The following is a 20841-nucleotide window of genomic DNA, read 5'->3' on the forward strand; positions in this document are numbered from 1 at the left end:
TTTTTATAGTTGTATAAAAACTTTATACAGTATCATTATTTATAAATTTCTATTTAAATATATAAAAAATATAAAATAATTTTATAAAATATTTTGAATATTTAAATATCTATAATTTATAGAGTTTTATAAATCAAAAAATATATTTTTTTATATAAATTACTTACAAATCAAACATTATTATATAAAAACTTTTAACGGCACTTTTGGACGCAACTAATAGATAAGGAAATTTCATGGAAATTTTTTTCTAACTTTTAAACAATAAAAAATTATATTTATTGGAGTGTTCAATTTTATAATAATAATAATTTTTAAAAATATTTAGTTAAATATTTTTAAATATATTTAAAATATTCAATCATATACTTTTAAATATAATTTAAATATTTATATTTAAAAACGTTTAATTTTAAATTTTTTAAGTACATTTAAAATATTTAATTATATATTTTTAAATATATCTAAATTTTTATATATAAAAATATTTAATTATATATTTAAAATAATTATTCATATATTTTTGAATACATTTAAAATATTTAAATTTATAATCTTTAATATAAATATATTTAAATAATAAATATATTTAATACTAATTTTAAATAAAAAATATTAATTTATAATAAAAATGTATTAAATTAGTTTGGCAGTAAAATTAAAACTTATTTATTAAAAAAAAAAAAAAAAAAGTGTCCAGTACAACGAGACTGTGTAGAATAAAATAAAAAGGCCATGTACTCCGATGTGTGGGCTCCACTTCCGTATTCGAGGTGGACGCACCTGTTTCCGGAATATTGGAAGTATGCCTGTGCAGAGAAAAAAAGAACAAATCAGAGAAAAAAGCAAAAAGAAAAAAGAAAAAAATAATAATAATAAAAAAAAAGGAAGAAACAAACTTCTTTTGAAAAGAGAAAAAGAAAAAGGAAAAGATTATATAAAGTTTCAATCGGGGTCATAATCGGGCTTTTATAATGGAGACATGGTTGATTTAATATTTCGTGGCATTCTAGGATTAGCAACCGAGAATGCTGACTGTTTGCGAAGTTAAGAGGTTATAGGTTTGCAATTGAATATAAAACCCTAACAAAGGTTGGGGGTCATTTTCTCCTAGAATATACCCAATTCTGATCCGTTTTCCATGTTTTTCTTGCATATTTCCCAGTCTGAGTCTTCGATCTCCCGCCAAAATTTGAAATTGATCGGCAAGGGTTTACGTTTGCTGCTTTGATCTCCATGGAGTCCGAATCGGACCATCAGAAAACTCCATCCTCAAGGTGCATTCCTCTCTCCCTCTTTCATTTTTATGCAAGTTCCGAGCTTTTTTATGGTACTTGCTGCAATTTTTGAGAATGGGTCTCTTTGATTACTGAGAAAGTATCGGAAACACCAAAGGTAAAGTTCAAGTTTTGATTTTTTTTTTTTTAAAATTTTTTTGATGGTTCTTATGAATTGCTTGGTTACCAATGGTTTTGGGGTATAGCTGATGTTCTGCTGGAACAAAAGGGTAATTTTGAGTTCTAAATATTTGTTATTTTGGGTTATTTATAGATTGTTTGGTTGGTAAAGTAAAAGTGATTTGTTTTATTCTATTTTTTTGTTGGTAAAAGGTATAATGGAAGTATTGCTATTGCTTTTGATGTGTTTTTATGGTAGGAGGATTTTTGACCCATGTCTTAACAGGCACAAATGCTCTGCATGCTATAGGCAGTATAAGAAAAAGGAACATCTTGTTGAGCACATGCGGGTTTCGTTCCATTCGGTCCATCAGCCCAGATGTGCGGTCTGCCAAAAGCATTGCAAATCTTTTGAATCGCTGAGGGAACATCTCAATGGTGAGATATTAGCCAAAAGTTTTCTGATCTACTTGTATCATGTATTAAGTTGCTCATTACTGGTTTTTTCTCCTTCATTCTTATCATTTAGGTCAATTGCCTAAAGGAAATTGTTCGAAGATTTTCTCTGAACGAGGTTGCTATTTATGTTTGAAACTCTTTGATAGCTCCACTGCTCTCAGTGAGCATAAAGAAATGTGTTGCCTACCTGCACCTGCTCCATTAGTAAGCGGATTAGTGTTACCTTATATAGTTAGATTTCATCTCCTAAGTAGTATTGACCTTTTATTAACTAAACAAGCTCATGGCTGCAACTGTTGACATCATATATTAATAAATTTCTTCTATTAAATTGTTACAGGGGACGATGACAATGCCATATGCAGAATCTCAAATTGACAGTTCAGAGTTGAACAATGAAAACCACATTGACAGAGGTCCTGAAGCAATTGCTATAGATTGTGAAATGGTTGGCGGTGGAAGTGATGGATCACTGGACCTTTGTGCTAGGGTGTGCTTAATTGATGAAGATGAGAAACTAATTTTCCATACTTATGTGCAACCCCAGATTCCAATAACTAATTTTAGGTACTTGTATGATTGATATTGTTTCTGATTTATTAAAATAAGTTTTCAACAATGGGCCTGTTGAATGCTGATTATTCACGTGTTGGCTTAAATGTTTCCAGATATGATGTAACTGGTCTAACAGAAGAGCATCTTAAAGATGCAATGCCACTAAAGGATGTGCAAGATAAAATTTTGCAAATTTTGTACAATGGAGAGTCCATTGGGAGAGTACGGTTGGATGGTGGAAAGGCTAGACTTCTTGTGGGACATGATTTAGAGCATGATCTGGATTGCTTGAGAATGAATTATCCTGATCACCTGCTGAGGTATAAGAAAACCCTTCTAGTGTTGGGACAAGTATTATGATATGTTTGCTGTCTCCCTTGTTTATCTTAAGGTACCAATAAACTTAGTTCACCCATTGGATTAGCCTGTTTATTCTACAATATTGCTTAACTGTACAACAGTATGAGGTACAGAATTACAATTATTTGTCTTGTCTGGAGTCAAATCAATTGGCTGAGTTCATTTGTCTTCTCATGGTATTTAATGTCTTCTCTGTTTTTTGTAAGATTTCGGGGAGTCCAAATGTAAACAATAACTTTTTGTCTGTTGATTATTTCACTGTGGGTTTTAATGTTGCAATAACCTATTTTGATTTTGTGAAGAAAGATAAAATTATGCCTTCAGATGCTTGTTTAGTTTGGCATGGACTTTCCTTTTTTTCCCTTCACTTTCATCCCCTACTTTTTATTTTTCTGAGTATTTTGAAAGGCATATTCAATGTGTTATAATGGAGAAGCAATTTCTGTAAAATCTGGTGTTACTTGGTTTTACTTTATTTTGGCCAATATTACTTGGGCTTGTGGTTGCATTTCTTTCTATTTGGTCAGCCAATACTCCAGATGGCTGACCTTTATTATGGTGAAAAAGAAAGTTAATTTGAAATTTAAAAGCTTTATCTGAGAAAGAATTTCTGGTTTAAGTAGTTTTGTAGTTACCTTATGTTTATTAAGCTTTACTGTTGCCCAGAACTGTACCTTGCTTACTGTCACCTATTTCTCATGCAGGGATACTGCAAAGTACCATCCATTGATGAAAACAAACTTGGTTAGCCACTCCCTCAAGTATCTCACCCAAACATATCTAGGGCAAGTTGCTCTTCTCAGTTTTATCATCTCTTGCTGATTTCTTTTATTTATTATTTGCAGAGTTTAAAATTTATTTTAGTTTACTTTTTATTCTGAATAATACTGGTTCAACTAGTTTATGGTTATCTACTTTCTTGTAAAGATCTTGATCATGCATCTAGATTTGCTTGCAAAAGCGCAACTTCATATTTAAACATTGAGTTGGTGTGTAGTGTCATGAAGCGTTGGCTTTTTACAGGTATCAAATTCAGTCTGGTGTGCATGATCCCTATGAAGATTGTGTTTCTGTAATGAGACTGTATAGAAGAATGCGTGCCCAGGATCATCAGAATATAGGCATGGGGGCATCATTTGCTACCAACTATCCCCAAAACCTGAAAAATGGTTTTGACTGGAGGAAAACCAAGGAACTCGAGGTGATGACACCGGATGAGCTTTATGAAATATCGACGCCGAATTACAAGTGTTGGTGCCTAGATCAAGGCAAGAATGCAGTGTCTAACATTGATCTCTGATTTGATTCATCTGAAAACACAGATCTTTATTACACATGGAGTATTATTTTGATAATGATCTTTTCTTGGATATATTATTGCTCTGGTTTTGAAGATTTTGAGGGAGAGTGGATAGAGTTAGAAGTGCTTGGAGGGTTGTAATTTCATGTAAAACATTTAATATATCTATGTACATATTTCATGTTTCTCACCTTCACTATGAACCAAAAGAAGGCAGGCATGCAAATCTTATTAACTCTCAAGATGGTAAAATTATCCATAAGATATTGTTATTTGTTTTGAGCAAAAAATATATATATATATATTTTTTCTATCTCTTTTTTTATATAGGCGTTGAACAGATTCAACCTTGAATATTTTCTCTCCGATGTCAAATTTAATTACCTAATCTTCCACATCAAGTAGCAATATATACGCTCTAATCCAGCAACATTATGATCAAAATTCAAGCTTAAGCCCAATATCCCGTTAAACGCGCTGCTTAACTCCTTAAATAAACTGTATTTGGCTATCTAAAACCGCCATCAAATAGAGATTGCCATGATTTAACGCCAAGCTAGCTACTAATCACTATTGCAAAATGTATTTTGGCGGATTTCCACACTTTCACATTATGAAACGCTTTGGTCCAGTCCAAGTCGTACGACCTTTTTAAGCACCCAGATTTGTTTTATTTTTAAGGAAAATTCATCACCATAATTAAAAAAAAAAAAAAAAGTTGTATTACATCAGCATTGTATAATCATTAGCAATCCTAACCAATAAAAACTTATTTTATAAGAGAAAATTTGTGTGGAATGGCAGTACAGTCCAGTTGTTTCTTGATAGTACACTCGCAAAATTTTCTGATGCTCCACTTACTTGTTTTTTTGGTAAATAATGCTCCACTTACTTAAGTCTTATGATTGAAGCAAAAAGAATATTAGAAAGCCTTAAATAACATACCAAAATTTGGGCATTGTGAGATTTTAACTTGTAACATTTTAACTGAGAGTAAATGATGCGATTCTGATCCGTACATGTCATTGAAAAAATCTCATTGTTTGGTCATTTGATTAAGACGATATTAAGATTAGTTTGAAAATTTCTTAGCTCTTTTTTCCTTTTTTAATAGAGAAGGAAATGACACTTTGTTTTCTTTTGTTTTACCAGTCAACAAAGGAAAAAAGAAGAAAAGAAAAGAAAAGCCTTAAAATCGACATATATAAATATATTTATATTTTGAGAGAGAGAGAGAGAGAGAGAGAAAGAGAGAGGAATCTTCCATTGTAATCTGTAGAAAGCGCCTCCCAAAACCGACTTTTTATTTTTTCTGAGAGTCCACACACAAACAGTTGGGTCTCCCTCTTTCTCATTTTCTCTCTCTCCTTGGTTCGCTTTCTTGCTTTCTCTTATGAAAAAAGCACAAGCTTCCGTGACGCAAAATCTGTAAAACTCTTTTGGGTGTTTGGGAACCACCAAGTAAGGAAGAAATAGAGAGAGAGAGAGAGAAAGAGAGAGCACCTGCCATGGCGGTGTCCGTACAGAAACAGACGAGTCATCTGTGGGACACCGTGCTGGAACTGACCAAGTCGGCTCAGGACAGGAACAGCGACCCGCTCATTTGGGCGATTCAACTCAGCTCCAGTCTCAACTCAGCTGGGGTTTCCTTGCCTTCGGTTGAGCTAGCCCACCTCCTTGTTTCCCACATCTGCTGGGCTAATCACGTGCCCATCACGTGGAAGTTCCTTGAGAAGGCCTTGGCCATCAAGATCGTCCCTCCCATGCTCGTCCTCGCTCTCCTTTCCGTCAGGTACCCATTTGCTAGTTTGGAACTTCTGAAACTCCAATTTTCCTTCAAAGATTACTTCTTTGTTTGTGTGTGTATGTTTTTTAAAGGGAAGGGATTATTTTACACGTTGCTTATGTTATTTGAATCTTAAGTTGTGAGGTTTTATGCTTTTTACTATTTGTTTGGTTTTTGGTGGATTATAACATTGAATTAAGCTTAATTTTCATTATCATTTTCAATTGTTTTTATAAATTTCCTTCAATCATTGGAATTTTTTTTTTTTAATTGATATATCAGCGGAAGTTAATTTATTTTTATGTTAATGGCTCTTGATGTCAATTTATTTATATGTTTCAATATGTGTGTGTGTATATATATATATATATATATATATATTTGAAGATTACTGTATTATGATTAAATGAAATTGATCCTTTGCTTTCTTTCTTCATTAAGGGTCATTCCAAATCGACAGCTCCACCCTGCGGCATACAGACTTTACATGGAGCTACTTAGGAGACACGCATTTTCACTTGCTTCTCAAATAAATGGACCAAATTATCAAAAGTAAGGTTTAATTTAACACAGCTTGCTCTGTGTTAGAATGCACTTCTTGATGGTCTCCTTGTACCCCCTCCACCTTCCCAAAAGAAAAGTCTTTATGAAAGAAGCAGTTTTACCATTGAAAACGTTTTTCCTATCTTACTCCCTCGTACTCAAATCCTGCACCGTCTTTTGAAAGAAACATTAAATTCAAGGATGTTCTTGTTACTATAAATGTTTAAAAAAAAAAAAAAAAAAAAAAAAAAAAACTTTGAAACAGCATCTTAACATTTCTGTTTTGCATTTTGTTTCATTTCTGCATTACGTGCCTCTGTTTTGCATACTGTTACTAAAGAAGTGTAACTTATTCTTGATGAAATTACAGGATTATGAATTCCATTGATGATGTTCTTCATCTTTCCCAGCTATATGGTCTTCAAGAGCGTGAAGCTGGAATCATTCTTGTTGAGTTTGTGTTTTCAATTATATGGCAATTACTTGATGCATCATTAGATGATGAGGAGTTGCTGGAACTTACCCCAGACAAGAAGTCTAGATGGGCAATTAGGCCACAAGATATGGAAATAGATGGTCAAGATTGCTTTAGTGAGAAAAGAAGTGAAATCAGTGAAGGTCTACATAAAGCAAATACTTCAATGGCTATTGAGATTATTGTAGAGTTTCTGAAAAATAAAGTTATCGCAAGGATTCTTTTCTTGGCACGTCGAAATGTGTAAGAGCCTAGATATTTGCTACTAGTTTTCTTGTAGTTTCTTGTACAGTTTAGGATTGCTCTATGTTTATAAGGAGATTAATAAAAGCAAATTGATTATCGAGCAGCTTGCCATATTCTTATTAACTAATAAATCCTTCTTTTTAGGCCATCACATTGGTTAGGTTTCACTCAGCATCTGCAATTACTCGCAGTAAATTCATCAGTTATAAGAAGTTCAAAACATATAACTCCAGACAGCCTTCTGCAGTTGACATCTGAAACACGTAGAGTTATGTCTCGGGCATGCAAAACGATATCACAGAAAGATTTTCATGCAGTCTTGTGCACTGGGACTTTAGTATCTTCTCCTTGTCAATCTCATGGAATTAGTAATTCATCACTTTGGCTTCCTATTGATCTGTTTCTTGAAGATGTTATGGATGGATCACAAGTAGCAGCTACTAGTGCTGTTGAAACTCTTATCAGTACGAGTCAATTTTTTTATTATATTATGTAGGCTTCAGAATTGTAGTTTTCTGAAGCAGTGTTAGTGAAACGAAGTTACTATTGCAGGTTTGGTAAAGGCTCTGCAGGCAGTTAATGGCACCACATGGCATGCTACATTCTTAGGCTTATGGATTGCAGCACTTAGGCTAGTTCAGAGGGTAGAAATTGATAAAACCTTTTTAAGTTTTTTTGCATTTCATTATAAATAATCTTTGTTCTCTTGTTCTTGGAACTTTTTTGTTTAGTTTTTTTATCTCCCCTTCATTTGGTTTATTAGGAAAGGGATCCCAGTGAGGGTCCTGTGCCTCGCCTTGATACCTGCTTATGCATGTTATTGTCTATCACGACACTTGCGGTTACTAATATTGTTGAGGAAGAGGAAAGTGAATTGCTAGAGGAAACTGAACGTAGCCCTACTAACCAAAGGACAGAGAAACAGGCCATGGGACAGCGTCGCAAGGAGTTAATTACCAGCTTACAGCTACTAGGTGATTACGAGGGCTTGCTGACTCCACCTCAATCTGTTAGTTCAGCTGCCAATCAGGCTGCAGCGAAAGCAATGATGTTCATATCAGGCCTTACAGTCGGCAATGGATACTACGAATGTGTTAGTGTGAATGATATGCCAGTAAACTGCAGTAAGTAATTGGTTTTTTGGGCATTGCTTTTGAATTTTGAAGGTTTTTAGTTTGGGAAAGTATGAGATAGAAGGTAGCTTTGATTTTGATTCATGTTTGTGGATGGTTGACCTTGCATTTAGTGTACATTTTTTTCTTTTTATTTTCCCTACGTACATTGGCCAAAAGAATCTCAGTAGTTTGGCAAGTATAGGTTTCTACAATTTGTGTTCAGGTTAATTTGTCAACTTGGATTGCTTAGGTTGACTTTACTACTAACAGCTACTTTTTATTTTCTTTTACGATCTGATGATAGTTCATTTATCACTTAGAGTTATATACTATATTAACATTTATAGTTTTCAATAGGTTCCCATATGTTTTTCATATGTTTTTTCCTTGTGAATGTAGTTTTGTAGATCAATATTTATACATGTAACTTGTTCTGACATTATTAATCCCTTAATTTCTCCTTGAGATTATTTTTATATATCATGCTCTCTTGCAGATGGAAATATGCGTCATCTGATTGTTGAGGCTTGTATTGCGAGGACTTTATTAGACACATCAGCATATTTCTGGCCAGGCTATGTGAGTGCATGTACTAATCAAGCGCCTCGCAATATGCCCACTCAACTGGCTGGTTGGTCATCATTAATGAAGGGGTCCTCTCTAACCCCATCAATGGTAAATGCTTTGATTGCAATGCCAGCTTCTAGGTATGCTCCCACTTAAACTTCTTCATGTTTTTATGTCTTTTCCTTTATCTTTTTAGTTTTTATTTTTAATTTTTGTCTCTATTATATATATATATATATATTATTATTTTTTTATGATGGGGCCCTTGGGGAAGGGTTCAGAGGTGGCTGGTGCTTGGGAAACTGAACTGAGATACTTAGGTCAATGTAAAAAGCTTCGTTTCAGTGTTTTTATTCTAATATCTACATCAGCTTTTTTGACAATTTTTACTGTTAGTCTGAAGATCTATATAGGATTAAATTGGACTTGCAGTTGGAGCTCATTGATAACCATACTATTTGGACAGCAGTATGCACTTCTTTCTCAATTATGACTAACATAAAATTTATATTAGTTTCTTAGGAACACAAGTCATATGCTGACTCCATTTAGTCGAGGGCTTTGCTGAGTTTATATAATTGTTTAGCTTGGAAAATTACATAAAAAAATAAGTGACAAAAAAATTCTGGGTATACCTATATGACTTAAGGTAAGAAAATGTCTGATTGAGTGTAATGTTCCCTAGTATTTCTTGACCATGATGACCTGGTCTTCAGTTACACCCTTCTTTTTCCTGAAGCCAGGTATATCAGATGCTCTTTTTTGTAAATTTACCCAGTGGTATGGCAACTGAATTTAAGCTCATGGATTTGATGGAAGCTTAGCAGAGATCGAGAAAATATATGAGATTGCAGTCAATGGTTCAGACGATGAGAAGATAACTGCTGCTAACATACTATGTGGAGCATCTCTAAATCGTGGTTGGAGTATTCAGGTATGTAGTAAGCCATTATTTTGGTTTATTCTGTGGTGAAATGGCTTGTTATTCCAATCTTTCTCTTGCTTCTCTCACTCACGCCCACTCATTAGGGTTGTTATGATTTTGTTTGTTTTCAGGAGCACACCTGTCTTTTTATCATAAAATTGTTAGCACCCCCAGTTCCTGCAGATTACTCGGGAAGTGATAGCCATTTGATCAGCTATGCTCCATTTTTCAATGTTCTTCTGGTTGGGATATCATCTATTGATTGTGTTCAGATCTTCTCCTTGCATGGATTGGTAGGTTGAATTCAAAAACCTTGTATTAACTAATGATAACTTTCTTCAAAGGTTGCACTAAGACAAAAAGACATTTTGAGGAGCAATTTGAAAAGACACCATCTTAGGCAACGCACGAATAAGTAGAGGGTCATAATCTGTATGAAAAATCAAAAAGAATTTGTTGCCTGGCTTTACTTCATCATTAAGGAATAGGAAGGGTTTATGTGTCATGGTTTGGGTTTTCCCAAGGGCCAATAGAGAAATTTAGTACTTTTTTTTTTTTTTTCTTTTTTTTTTTTTTGGGTAGCGATAGTTTTGGACCTCTAAGAACTGTTCATTTTGTCTCCAATATTGCAATTCCACAAAATGATCTGATCGACGATGCATGCTTGCAAGCATGCAAACCTATATGCATAAATTCTCAATCAAGTAAGAGAAAGGAACATTTCTAATCCCTTAATACTTCTTTCATTTGTCATTTATTGCCAGGTTCCACTACTTGCAGGAGCACTGATGCCCATCTGTGAGGTTTTTGGGTCAAGTGTTCCCAATATATCATGGACTCTTACAACAGGGGAAGAACTCTCATGCCATGCCGTTTTCTCAAATGCATTTACACTTCTACTGAGGTCATGGAGATTTGATCATCCACCTCTTGAAAATATGATGGGAGACTTGCCGACTATGGCATCCCAACGGAGTCTCGAATACCTTTTATTGGTCCGAAACTCTCGGTTAGCATCTAGAACAACTAGGGATCGGCTTAAAAGCAAAAGAATTTCAAAGTTTCTCAACTTTTCTGTTGAGCCCGTAATTATGGAATCTTTTCCAAAATTGAAACTCTGGTATCAACAGCATCTAAAATGTATTTGTTCCACCCTCTCTGGACTTGTACTTGGAACCCCTGTTCATCAGATTGTTGATGCTCTCTTGAATATGATGTTCAGAAAAATAAATAGAAGTAGTCAGCCTACAACTTCAGGCAGCAGTACCTCATCTGTGTCAGGGAATGATGAGACCTATATTAGACTCAAAGTGCCAGCATGGGACATCCTAGAAGCAACTCCATTTGTGCTTGATGCTGCTCTAACAGCTTGTGCTCACGGAAGACTTTCTCCCCGTGAATTGGCTACAGGTTTGTTGAACTTTGTTAAGAATTTTAAGCGCTGTGTGCAAATTAATTCTCTTATTATGCATTTGCTAAATTAGAGAACTATGACGTGTGTGTCAACATTTCAAGGTAATATAGAAAGGGGTATCTCAAGCTGCTTCCAAGAAGTCGCTTAAATGGTTCTGCTAGTTTTCTATCTAATTGACTCTGATATGAAGTGCAAGGCTGGGCCTCTGCTCACTTTGCTGCTGTTGCCTTTATGTGTGTGTGTGTGTGTGTGTGAATGTATATATATGTGTATATATATATATATATATATATAGAGAGAGAGAGAGAGAGAGAGAGATTGTATATCTATAAATTCTAATGAATAAATTTGTTGGCAGCTTAACATTTATAATCAATAGGATGAGCTTTTTAATTTTAAGTTCCACCTTAGTATCATGTTTCTCGACAAATATCTGTATGCAGTTTATCAAATTTCTTTATGATTTGTGTGATTAATGTGGATGATCTTGTGCTTAAAAGATTTTCAAGATAAGGTTATTAAAAACAAAGGCTGTATGTTTCCTATAAATGCTAGTTGAATATTTTGGAATGAGCATAAAATTGACTTCCTATTCTTACTACTGTTTGACATTGTTTGATTTCTTTGCAAACATCTTAGGACTCAAAGATCTTGCTGATTATCTTCCGGCTACTCTAGCGACCATCGTGAGCTATTTTTCGGCTGAAGTAACACGAGGAATTTGGAAGCCAGCTTACATGAATGGAACTGATTGGCCAAGCCCTGCCGCGAACTTATCCACTGTTGAGCAGCAGATAAAAAAGATACTTGCCACCACTGGTGTTGATGTACCAAGCCTTTTAGTTGGTAGTTCCTCTTCTATAATCCTTCAAATCATATATTTCATACTCTAATATTATTAAATGGCAAGTGGCACTGTTCATATAATAATTTTGTCTTGAATATCTAACGTGTGACATTAAAAGCATATTCTAAGTTTTTGAATGCACACGAACTTTCTAACAATCCTCCTTTTGACAAAAAGCGTTAATTAATACTTGCAGGAGGGAGTGCTCCAGCTACACTTCCTTTACCCCTGGCTGCCTTGATTAGCCTTACAATTACTTATAAACTTGATAAAGCCTCTGAACGTGCTCTCACCTTTATTGGGCCAGCGTTGAATTCCCTAGCTAATGGTTGCCCTTGGCCATGCATGCCTATCATAGCCTCACTATGGGCTCAGAAAGTGAAGCGCTGGAGTGACTTCCTGGTGTTCTCTGCTTCTCAAACTGTCTTCCACCACAACAGTGACGCTGTAGTTCAGCTTCTTAAAGCCTGCTTTACATCCACTCTTGGCCTAGGTTCCTCAAACATTAACTGCAACGGTGGTTTGGGTGGACTACTTGGCCATGGATTTGGTTCCCACTATGTTGGAGGGATCTCTCCAGTTGCCCCAGGGTTTCTGTTCTTGCGTGTGCATCGATCCGTCAGAGATGTTATTTTATTGGCAGAAGAGATTGTATCCCTTCTCATGCTTTCTGTTAGAGAGATTGCAAATTGTGGGTTACCTAGAGAGAAAGTGGATAAGCTGAGGAAGACCAAATATGGGATGAGATATGGGCAGGTTTCCTTTGCTGCGGCCATGTCACGTATCAAGCTTGCAGCGTCACTTGGAGCTTCATTAGTTTGGATTTCTGGTGGACCAACCTTAGTTCAGTCTGTGATTAAAGAAATCTTACCTTCTTGGTTTATATCAGCCCATGGTTCAGAGCAGGAAGGACGAGAGTCTGGAGGTATGGTTGCTATGTTGGGGGGTTATGCACTTGCATACTTTGCGGTGCTTTGTGGGGCATTTGCCTGGGGAGTGGATTCTTTATCACCGGCATCAAAGCGGCGTCCAATGATACTTGGGGCACACTTAGATTTTCTTGCAAGCGCATTAGATGGTAAAATATCCCTTGGTTGTGATTGGGCAACTTGGCGGGCATATGTATTGGGGTTTGTGAGCTTGATGGTAGGTTGCATGCGGAAGTGGGTGCTGGAAGTCGATTTGGATGTATTGAAGAGGCTAAGCAAGGGATTGAGACAGTGGAATGAGGAAGAACTGGCTGTAGCTCTACTTGGTATTGGTGGGGTAGGATCAATGGGTGCAGCAGCAGAATTGATTGTTGAGTCCGAGTTTTAGGTGGTAGTGTGCATGCAAGGCCATGAGTTATTTCCTCTTCCGATCTCTACCTATAAGAAACTCTAACGTTTACACTTTTTTTTTTTTCCAACTCGTTGGTAGGGAAACATAGCTCTTGTAAATTTGAAACAGAATGTAATTTTTTTTTTTTTTTTTTTTGGGGACTTGTGGGACTATTATTTCACGCTTATATCTTATAGTCAAAAGGACAAATCTTTTTATTGTTTTTTTTTTTTTTTACTCCTTTTAGGGTTCATCGTGAGTTCAGTGTGCCATATTTGTTTCGTTGGTTGGTGACGACTAAACTTCTTTACCTCAATTTAAGAATGTTTCTTTTTAAGTATTTCCTGTTATTATTTTGTCTTTTAAATTTGGAAAAGAAAGAATGTGCTTTCAAACTATAAGCAAATTACTCCTCAACCTCATCTTTAGCTCCCACCCAATAAAATTGAAGTTTTTTTATCCCGTTGAACTCTCTCTCTCTCTCTCTCTCCATCCCTGCCTTTGACGACAGAAAAATCAAAAATGGAAAACCATACTCAATCTCAATACCAAATTTAAAAATAAATAAATAAATTGTGGTGGGTTACGCAGCAGGTTTTCATTGGGAACCAAACAAACTGCACCTAAACGTCCTGTACGTAAAAGTTCTGTCCAGTTTGAAGATTATTTATCTATCTCCGTCTATCCCAAGTAAAATTATTCAGTCGCACTCTCACTCCTCTGTATCGACTCCTCTGTATCGGGTTCTCTGATAAAGAAGGAAATATCGGGTTCTCTGATAAAGAAGGAAAAGACCCCCAAAAAAAAAAGGAAAAAAAAAAAAAAAGGTTATCTGATAAAGAAGGAAAAGACCCCACAAAAAAAGAGAAAAAAAAAAAAAAAAGAAAATGGGAGGCAAGGTTTTGAGGCTGACTTGCACGCCACCCACACCATTACCCAGTTCGTCTTCGACCATCTATTCGAAGCCTTCAAAAAACTTTTTTTGCCCCTCTCTTTTCAAACCCAAGTATCCACCCCGCTCAGGTTGGTGTTGTTGGTCTTCAATTCAATACCTATCTTTCCATTAATCCTTTTTATTCTGTTTTTATATTTTTTTAGTGTTTTGGGGCTACTTTTTTTTTTTTTTTTTTTTTAATTGGACAGTTTTAGCAAAGAGCTTCAGCGAAGAAGAGCGACTTTTAGAGGGGCTTCCTAAGGAGTATTATGACGATGTAAAGTGACTTTCTGACTGGTTACGAATACCACTTAGTATATGCCCAAAGTTGGGTTGAATTTGAGCTTCTTATTTTTTTAATTTTTTTTTTCTATTTTAGGAATGGCAAGCCCGACAGAGGGAAAAGACAAAGGAGTTTCATCGAAGACGTCGGAAGGAAGAAGAAGAAGAAGAAAGAAAGGTTGCAGAGTATCGTGAAATTGGTATGAGACTCAAAGGGTATCCTGAAGAAGATGTCCGTAAAGCTCGGAGATTGGTTTCGAACTTAATCATGTCTGCTGAGGAAGTTGAAGAGGTAATTACTAGTTTTTACTTGGAATAATATCAGAAGCTACTTTTAAAAGGATTGCTTAATCTTACACAGAATTTGGCCTTATAACTATAGAAAAGAGAAACAAAAAATTTAGGCTATATATTTAGTATTAAGAAAATAAATAAATAAATAACAGAAGTATTATGTTATACTAATTAATCATGTTGGTTTATTGATGCTTATAATTTAATGCAGAAAATTGAGGAAGCTGCAGAGAAAGGGGAACTCACTGAACTTGTTCTTATGGTGATCTGGAATCGCCTTGATCTTGCTCGACGTGATGTAAGTTGGTTATCAAATGTCTTTAATAGCTCCCATGTGAAAAAATAAAAAATAAAAAAAATGACTAGAATAATTATTTTTAAGTGACAAATTCATTGAAAAAATGTTGTAGTTCTATTTTAATTCTTAAGTATAACTTTTAAACAGTGGGATTTGATATCATTTGCAATATCTAATACCATTACAATTCTCTCTCTCTCTCTCTCTCTCTCTCTCTAGCTTATTGATTTATGTCTTTGTTGCATCTTTTCAGGACGAAAAGGATGCTATCAGAAGTCTTGATTTACTTTACAGAAGGGTTGAGGTATGAATTGCCTTCTTCATGATGTGCCATCCTGCAGGGTGTGTATTCTGTTCAAGCTTTTTTTGTACTTTTGAAAACTTCATGACGTTATTAACTTCCTCAGACTAATGGTTGAACATGTTTGTCATCTTCTTGTGTACCATCTCCGAGTATTAAGGGATTACTAAGCGTTATTGCTAAGCATTTATTGTCTCCATTCTTCTTTTCTGCAAAGCATCTTGTAAACTGTACCTCTGTATATGAAGTGTTTAAATTCTGATTAGACGGTATTATACATCGGTGCCTATGTGGCTTGTTTTTTGAAAAGTGTATATTTGAATTGTCAAATAACAGTCCTACCTTGTGTAGAGTTCAAAATTTTATTCAACTTCTCTGAGTGAATATGTAAGACGATATTGAAATCTGAGATAATGTGAGAACCAACTGTTAGAAATTTCCTAGTTTCACAAGTAGTTGGGCAAAGTTTATGATGCTGTTGTTGACTTGTTGTCACTGTATGATTCCATCTACAACTTGTGGAATTATGAATTAGTTTTTGAACTACGTTTTTCATAGTTATATATATTTTCTCTTTATCTTTAATGTGAAAAATTGCAAAATCTGACTTATATTTTCTCTTTATCTTTAATGGGAAAAATTGCAAAATCTGACTTTCACTCCGCATTTTTAGACTGAGATATTGAAACGGGAGGCTACTCCTGCCATGAGACTACTCAACGATCTTTTGAATTTGCATGATGGGTTTGATGATGAAAGATGGCTGAAGGAATGCAAAAAACGCATGGTTGATAGTTTTCCACGGGAGGATCCATTTAGTATTGTTCTTCCTGTCGGATTTGACATTAATAAGGTATAATGCAGTTATGGCCTCTCTCTCTCTCTCTCTCTCTCTCTCTCTCTGTGAAAATACCAAGGGTCACATTTCATATTCGTAGTTTATAATTGAATGTTCATGGAGACTAACTCCTCTTTTTTGGCCCCATCAATCAGCATGAAGGGCAACTGCGACCACCACTTGAAGCTGATGATGCTTTGTTAAGAGTAGACTTTGTTAGAGAGGTTGACGCGTTGCTACAGGAGGTTCGGGCTGAAGAACGTGAAGCACAAATTGCACAAGGGCTTGATCCTGAATCCATTGCCAATAGGTTGAAGCAACAGGAGAAGCATCGAACCATACGCCAAGTAGAAGCTCTACTGGACCTGGCCATTAATTTAAAATGGTAGCCAACTTTTTGTGTTTTCATAACCCAATTTTGCTTTTGAGAGGATGGAGAAAAGGTGGGAAAGGGTGGTTGCTGCGCTTAGAACCCCAAAAATGGCTTTTTTATAAATCAGTTCTGTGATGAAGAGTTTCTTATGAAATATGACTTTCAACAGAATTTGCACACCGTGCCCACCGTCTCATATGGATTCTGATTGTAGACTAGTTATTGTATTATTTCCATGACACTGACAGCTAAGCATATTCCAAGTAGTTTGGATATTATATATGTTAATTATGCAAGCAATTTATGTTGCTATTGTTTTGAAAATGAATAACGATCTTATAAGAAAAGTCGATGGATTTTTACATAGGATTTACAAATGCCTTCCAAACGATATGCTACTGTACTCTGATGCATTCCAACATTTATTGGGTATTCTATAATAAACTTTGTCTAATAAAAATATGCTACGGTAAAAGGAATCAAACTTCTATGGTTGGCACTACTTGCTTCTGGCTTCAAAAAGAGTGCAACTATGTGACTTCATTTCATAAGCAGCAACTAATCCCACCGTATGTTCAACGACGGGCTCACCATCAGTTGAGAAGAAACCTGGGAATGGAAGAGCCGTGTCTACAAGTCGGTGCCATTCCATGCCTTTTGGGGGTGGGGGTAGAATAACACTCTCTTTATGATGAGCTGCATTGAATGCAATAAACAGATCACCCTTTTGATCAGAAGACAATTCGGAGGTTAATTTGTTCCCAAGTTTGTCTTCATCAACTTTCAACCTCATGGCAAGGAATTTGCAAGATGGGTCTTCCCATCTTGGCAGAGATTGATCACTACCATACCAGTCAATGTTTTCTTCTTTCAAGAAGTTCCTCTTCTGAAGAAGGTCACATCTCTGCGTCCTCAATGAATTCAAAAAGGAGATGAATTGTGTAGTCTGAATACCAAAACCTGTTCTTAGAGCCTTCCAATCAAAAGATTTTCTGTCATCATATGAAGGAGAAGCACTAGAAGATTGTCCGCACTCGTCTCCCATATTAAGAACGGGCACACCTAGCGAAACATGCAGAACAAAGAGAAAATTACGAATTTGTTTAAGTCGTCTCTCGAGTACAGCAGTTTTGTTTGTAGGACCTTCTTCCCCACAATTCCAACTTAATTCTGAAGCCAACTCATCACCACTGAAGCTGACAAGGTCTACAAGAGGAAGTCCAGAGTTTCTGGCAATGAAATTGAAAGAGTATGCTGGGCCACGTCCCCCTGAAAAGATGTCCCCACTCCCACAAAGTCTAGTAGCAAGGTCACTAAGAAGCCCCTCACCCCTCAAGAAGTTTCTAACATCATAACAAAATTTTGCATTCATTTCTGCCCATCTCTTCCAATGAGGAAAACGAGTTTCTTTTGGTACCATGTCATGAGGATCCCAACAGTCTGCTATGTTCTTGGTATTTGAGAGTAGCGGATCAAAAGCAATTGCTTCAACCAAAGGAGGGCGAGAAAGTTTTTCTCCATAGAACCCTCGCAACAAATAGGATGCATTAATGAAACAAAAACCATCAATGTGAAACTCAGTTACCCAGTGTCGAAGACTATCTAAAATCATCTGTTGCACAATGGGATAGTTAGAATTTAAAGCACTTTTGTGGACCAAATCCACAGCCCCATTGGCATAGTAATAAGATTCATCATCGATTCCATGAAGTGATTCATTGTCAGCAGTATGGGTGAATACAACTTCCAGCAAAACCTCTATTCCATTTGCATGCAATTTCTTTACCATATCCTTCATTGAGTTGATAGCAGATACCGGGCCACCAGAAGGTCCATAGAGGTTCGTTGGTGAAAAGAAATGACATGGAAAATATGGCCCTTTTGTCTCATCGAATGGGAAAACTGGCTCTAATAAAACAGCATTCACGCCCAAGTCCTTCAAATGCTCCAACTTCTCAATCAAACCAGAGAAGGTCCCTGCAATATCAGAAGGTAACCCACTAGACTTGTGCTCTGTAAAACGCTTAGTGTTTAATCGATAAACTACTAGTTTCTCCAGTGGTAAGTTGGGATGAATATCATCATTCCAGTCAAAATCAGGTTCCTTGCATAATTGTCCAAGGTACTTCAGCCCATTTCCATGTTTACTAGAAGTAGAATTCCCAATGATCTTAGCATATGGATCCAGAAGTATATGTCCATCCAATGAATCTTTATTTTTCTGCAGATGGGTCCCCTTGAATCGATAACCATAGCTCACAAAATTCCAGGCACTTTCGAAGGAGGCATGCCAAATATCACCTGATCGATTGACATAAGGATCTAGATCAAGCTCCAAAGCAGGATCATCAACCGTAGTGTCATCATACAAGCATAAAACCACACTTTCTGCATTTCTTGAAAAAATGGCGAAATTCATTGAACCATCACTTGAAAAGGAAAGACCTAGTGGGCTCGGATGGCCTGAATCAAAACCAACAGGTACAACAAAATTTGTCTTCCTATGACTTCGTATCTGTAAGCCACTAGAATTGGCATCTACCAAAGATTTAAAAAGAAAAGAGAGATAGACGGGTATTCCTTTGGCCTCGAAATCCAACTGAATAGAAAACCTGCCAAAAGAAATCTTCGAAAACGGAGTGTCGACAGACGTGAAACTGGATGAATCATCTCTGTACATGCCCCAGTTAAGTACCAGTCTATCATCATTACCAGAAAGTGGCAAGGATGAAATTTCAACATAGACTGCATAATTAACATTTCTCTTCCTGACAGACACATTCACTAAACCACCAATTTCTGTCCTGAAAAGATAGGATGATACCTTATCAGGGTCTTCAACTTGAGTATTTGCTGAGAATCTCTGTTCAACTGGCTCAACCGAAACTTGTGATCTAGCATACACTTCCACATTCAAATTCCTGGGATAAGTTCTTGCAATTTGTCGTGCAACTTCTCCACAGAATAGCTTTCTTTCATCCATTTTATCAAATCTGTTAATAATTCTATTTATGCATACAATACGACTGAAATGTTTTGTCTTAGATGATCTAGAGCCTCCACGATTCAAACGGCAAGACTGTATTGCAAGTGATGTTACAAGAGTTGCCATGTTCAGTCACAAAATAAGATAATCCAAAAACCAGAGAAGAATGAAACCCTTTGCCAAGCAAGAGGATCTTCCTACTGAACTGGAAATACTTTTCTGTTTCCACAAACAAAATAATAACTTTTCATTAATTCTAGACGTAACCAATTTACACGTTGAACCATCAGCAAGTTAGATTATCTTTAAAAATAAAAATAAAAATAATAAAAAATAAAAAATAAAAAATCTTGAGAAAATTAATACAGCATTGAAGTGGCAAACAAGTAAATACCAGTCTCATAAAAACATCGTTATCATCAAGATTAATAAGTTTGGACAATGTCAAGAATATGCAAATTGAGTTTCCTGAAAACGCACTCATTTAAATAAGCTGTACATGAGATGATGAAACAAATAAAACAAAAGAAAACCCAATTGACAACATGTACATGGCTGATCATCATTCAGACAAAGCTTACAATTACCTAACCAAATTTCAAAAGCTTCAACGGCTAAGCTAAAATTCCCTGTTGAAAGAAGAATATAATAAAATAAAAATAAAATAAATCAGAAACAACAAAGTGAGGCAGGGAACTTACACCATCGGATTGGGATGAGTAAGAGAAGCTGAAAAAACCATCAGACTGGTATTCATTATTAGATTAGATGATGAGAACGACAATGAGAGACCCCAGAAAAAGTTGAGAAGAAGACAGAGGAGAGTGGAAGTAAACAGCAGAGGGAGTGAGAGCTTGGGTGTGTCGTTTTGTTATCGCATTCTAATGGCCGCACAACGCAGCGAAGCTGATCGAGATTGAAGAGCTCTGATTCGAAAGTGGATCTTTGGCGTTCCTTCATTGTGCTTCGCGCCCACATGACGAAGACCATGGGGTTCATCACTCTTGACCGTCCGATCTTAAACTAGATTCAAACCTTTTTCTTATGATAGCGGAACAAGTAGTACTACAGTTCTAAATTCTTATTTTGTCAAAAAACGATATTATGGTTTTCGAGATGTATCTTAGAAAAATTTTATTCCGGACCTTATCCTTTTGAATTGAATTTCTAATTTAAAGATAAGAGGAATTGGTATCCACTTGTCAAAGTTATTACTTAAGAAAATA

The 20841-nt window shown here is 35.9% G+C and overlaps 4 protein-coding genes across 11 annotated transcripts; 3 read left to right on the forward strand and 1 right to left on the reverse strand.

Annotated features, from left to right (window-relative positions):
• Nucleotides 1–861: 861 nt before the first annotated feature.
• Nucleotides 862–4345, forward strand: LOC107425975 (RNA exonuclease 4). Of its 7 annotated transcripts, none has more exons than XM_048481599.2 (8): nt 862–1061; nt 1166–1277; nt 1708–1835; nt 1927–2060; nt 2197–2423; nt 2525–2731; nt 3476–3556; nt 3795–4345. In XM_048481599.2, exons 2-8 carry the CDS (start codon nt 1237–1239, stop codon nt 4069–4071), a joined length of 1095 nt encoding a protein of 364 aa, XP_048337556.1. In that variant the 5' UTR covers nt 862–1061; nt 1166–1236; the 3' UTR covers nt 4072–4345. The 7 variants fall into 7 exon arrangements, with proteins under 7 accessions (XP_048337556.1, XP_024933610.1, XP_048337557.1 ...); XM_025077842.3 differs by having other exon boundaries at nt 862–1054; XM_048481600.2 differs by having other exon boundaries at nt 862–1046.
• Nucleotides 4346–5321: 976 nt separating this feature from the next.
• On the forward strand, nt 5322–13532 carry LOC107425985 (mediator of RNA polymerase II transcription subunit 33B). 2 transcript variants are annotated; one of them, XM_048480841.2, is made up of 12 exons: nt 5322–5863; nt 6299–6409; nt 6771–7118; nt 7266–7585; nt 7674–7765; nt 7885–8245; nt 8733–8943; nt 9623–9737; nt 9860–10021; nt 10493–11138; nt 11782–11988; nt 12186–13532. In XM_048480841.2, exons 1-12 carry the CDS (start codon nt 5580–5582, stop codon nt 13304–13306), a joined length of 3978 nt encoding a protein of 1325 aa, XP_048336798.2. In that variant the 5' UTR covers nt 5322–5579; the 3' UTR covers nt 13307–13532. The 2 variants fall into 2 exon arrangements, with proteins under 2 accessions (XP_048336798.2, XP_024933158.3); XM_025077390.3 differs by lacking the exon at nt 5322–5863 and having other exon boundaries at nt 6811–7118.
• A 254-nt stretch (nt 13533–13786) lies between these two features.
• Nucleotides 13787–16806, forward strand: LOC107425984 (protein PALE CRESS, chloroplastic). Its single transcript, XM_016036062.4, has 7 exons — nt 13787–14332; nt 14453–14520; nt 14623–14817; nt 15031–15117; nt 15371–15421; nt 16092–16271; nt 16412–16806. The coding sequence occupies exons 1-7, from the start codon at nt 14197–14199 to the stop codon at nt 16643–16645; spliced, it is 951 nt and encodes a 316-aa protein (XP_015891548.3). The 5' UTR covers nt 13787–14196; the 3' UTR covers nt 16646–16806.
• A 216-nt stretch (nt 16807–17022) lies between these two features.
• Nucleotides 17023–20749, reverse strand: LOC107426021 (isoamylase 2, chloroplastic). The gene is made up of 2 exons (XM_016036105.4): nt 20317–20749; nt 17023–19834 (listed from the first exon to the last, which is right to left on the reverse strand). The coding sequence occupies exon 2, from the start codon at nt 19739–19741 to the stop codon at nt 17129–17131; it is 2613 nt and encodes an 870-aa protein (XP_015891591.3). The 5' UTR covers nt 19742–19834; nt 20317–20749; the 3' UTR covers nt 17023–17128.
• Nucleotides 20750–20841: the final 92 nt, after the last annotated feature.

Source organism: Ziziphus jujuba, chromosome 9, assembly GCF_031755915.1.
Source record: "Ziziphus jujuba cultivar Dongzao chromosome 9, ASM3175591v1".
Lineage (NCBI taxonomy): Eukaryota > Viridiplantae > Streptophyta > Magnoliopsida > Rosales > Rhamnaceae > Ziziphus > Ziziphus jujuba.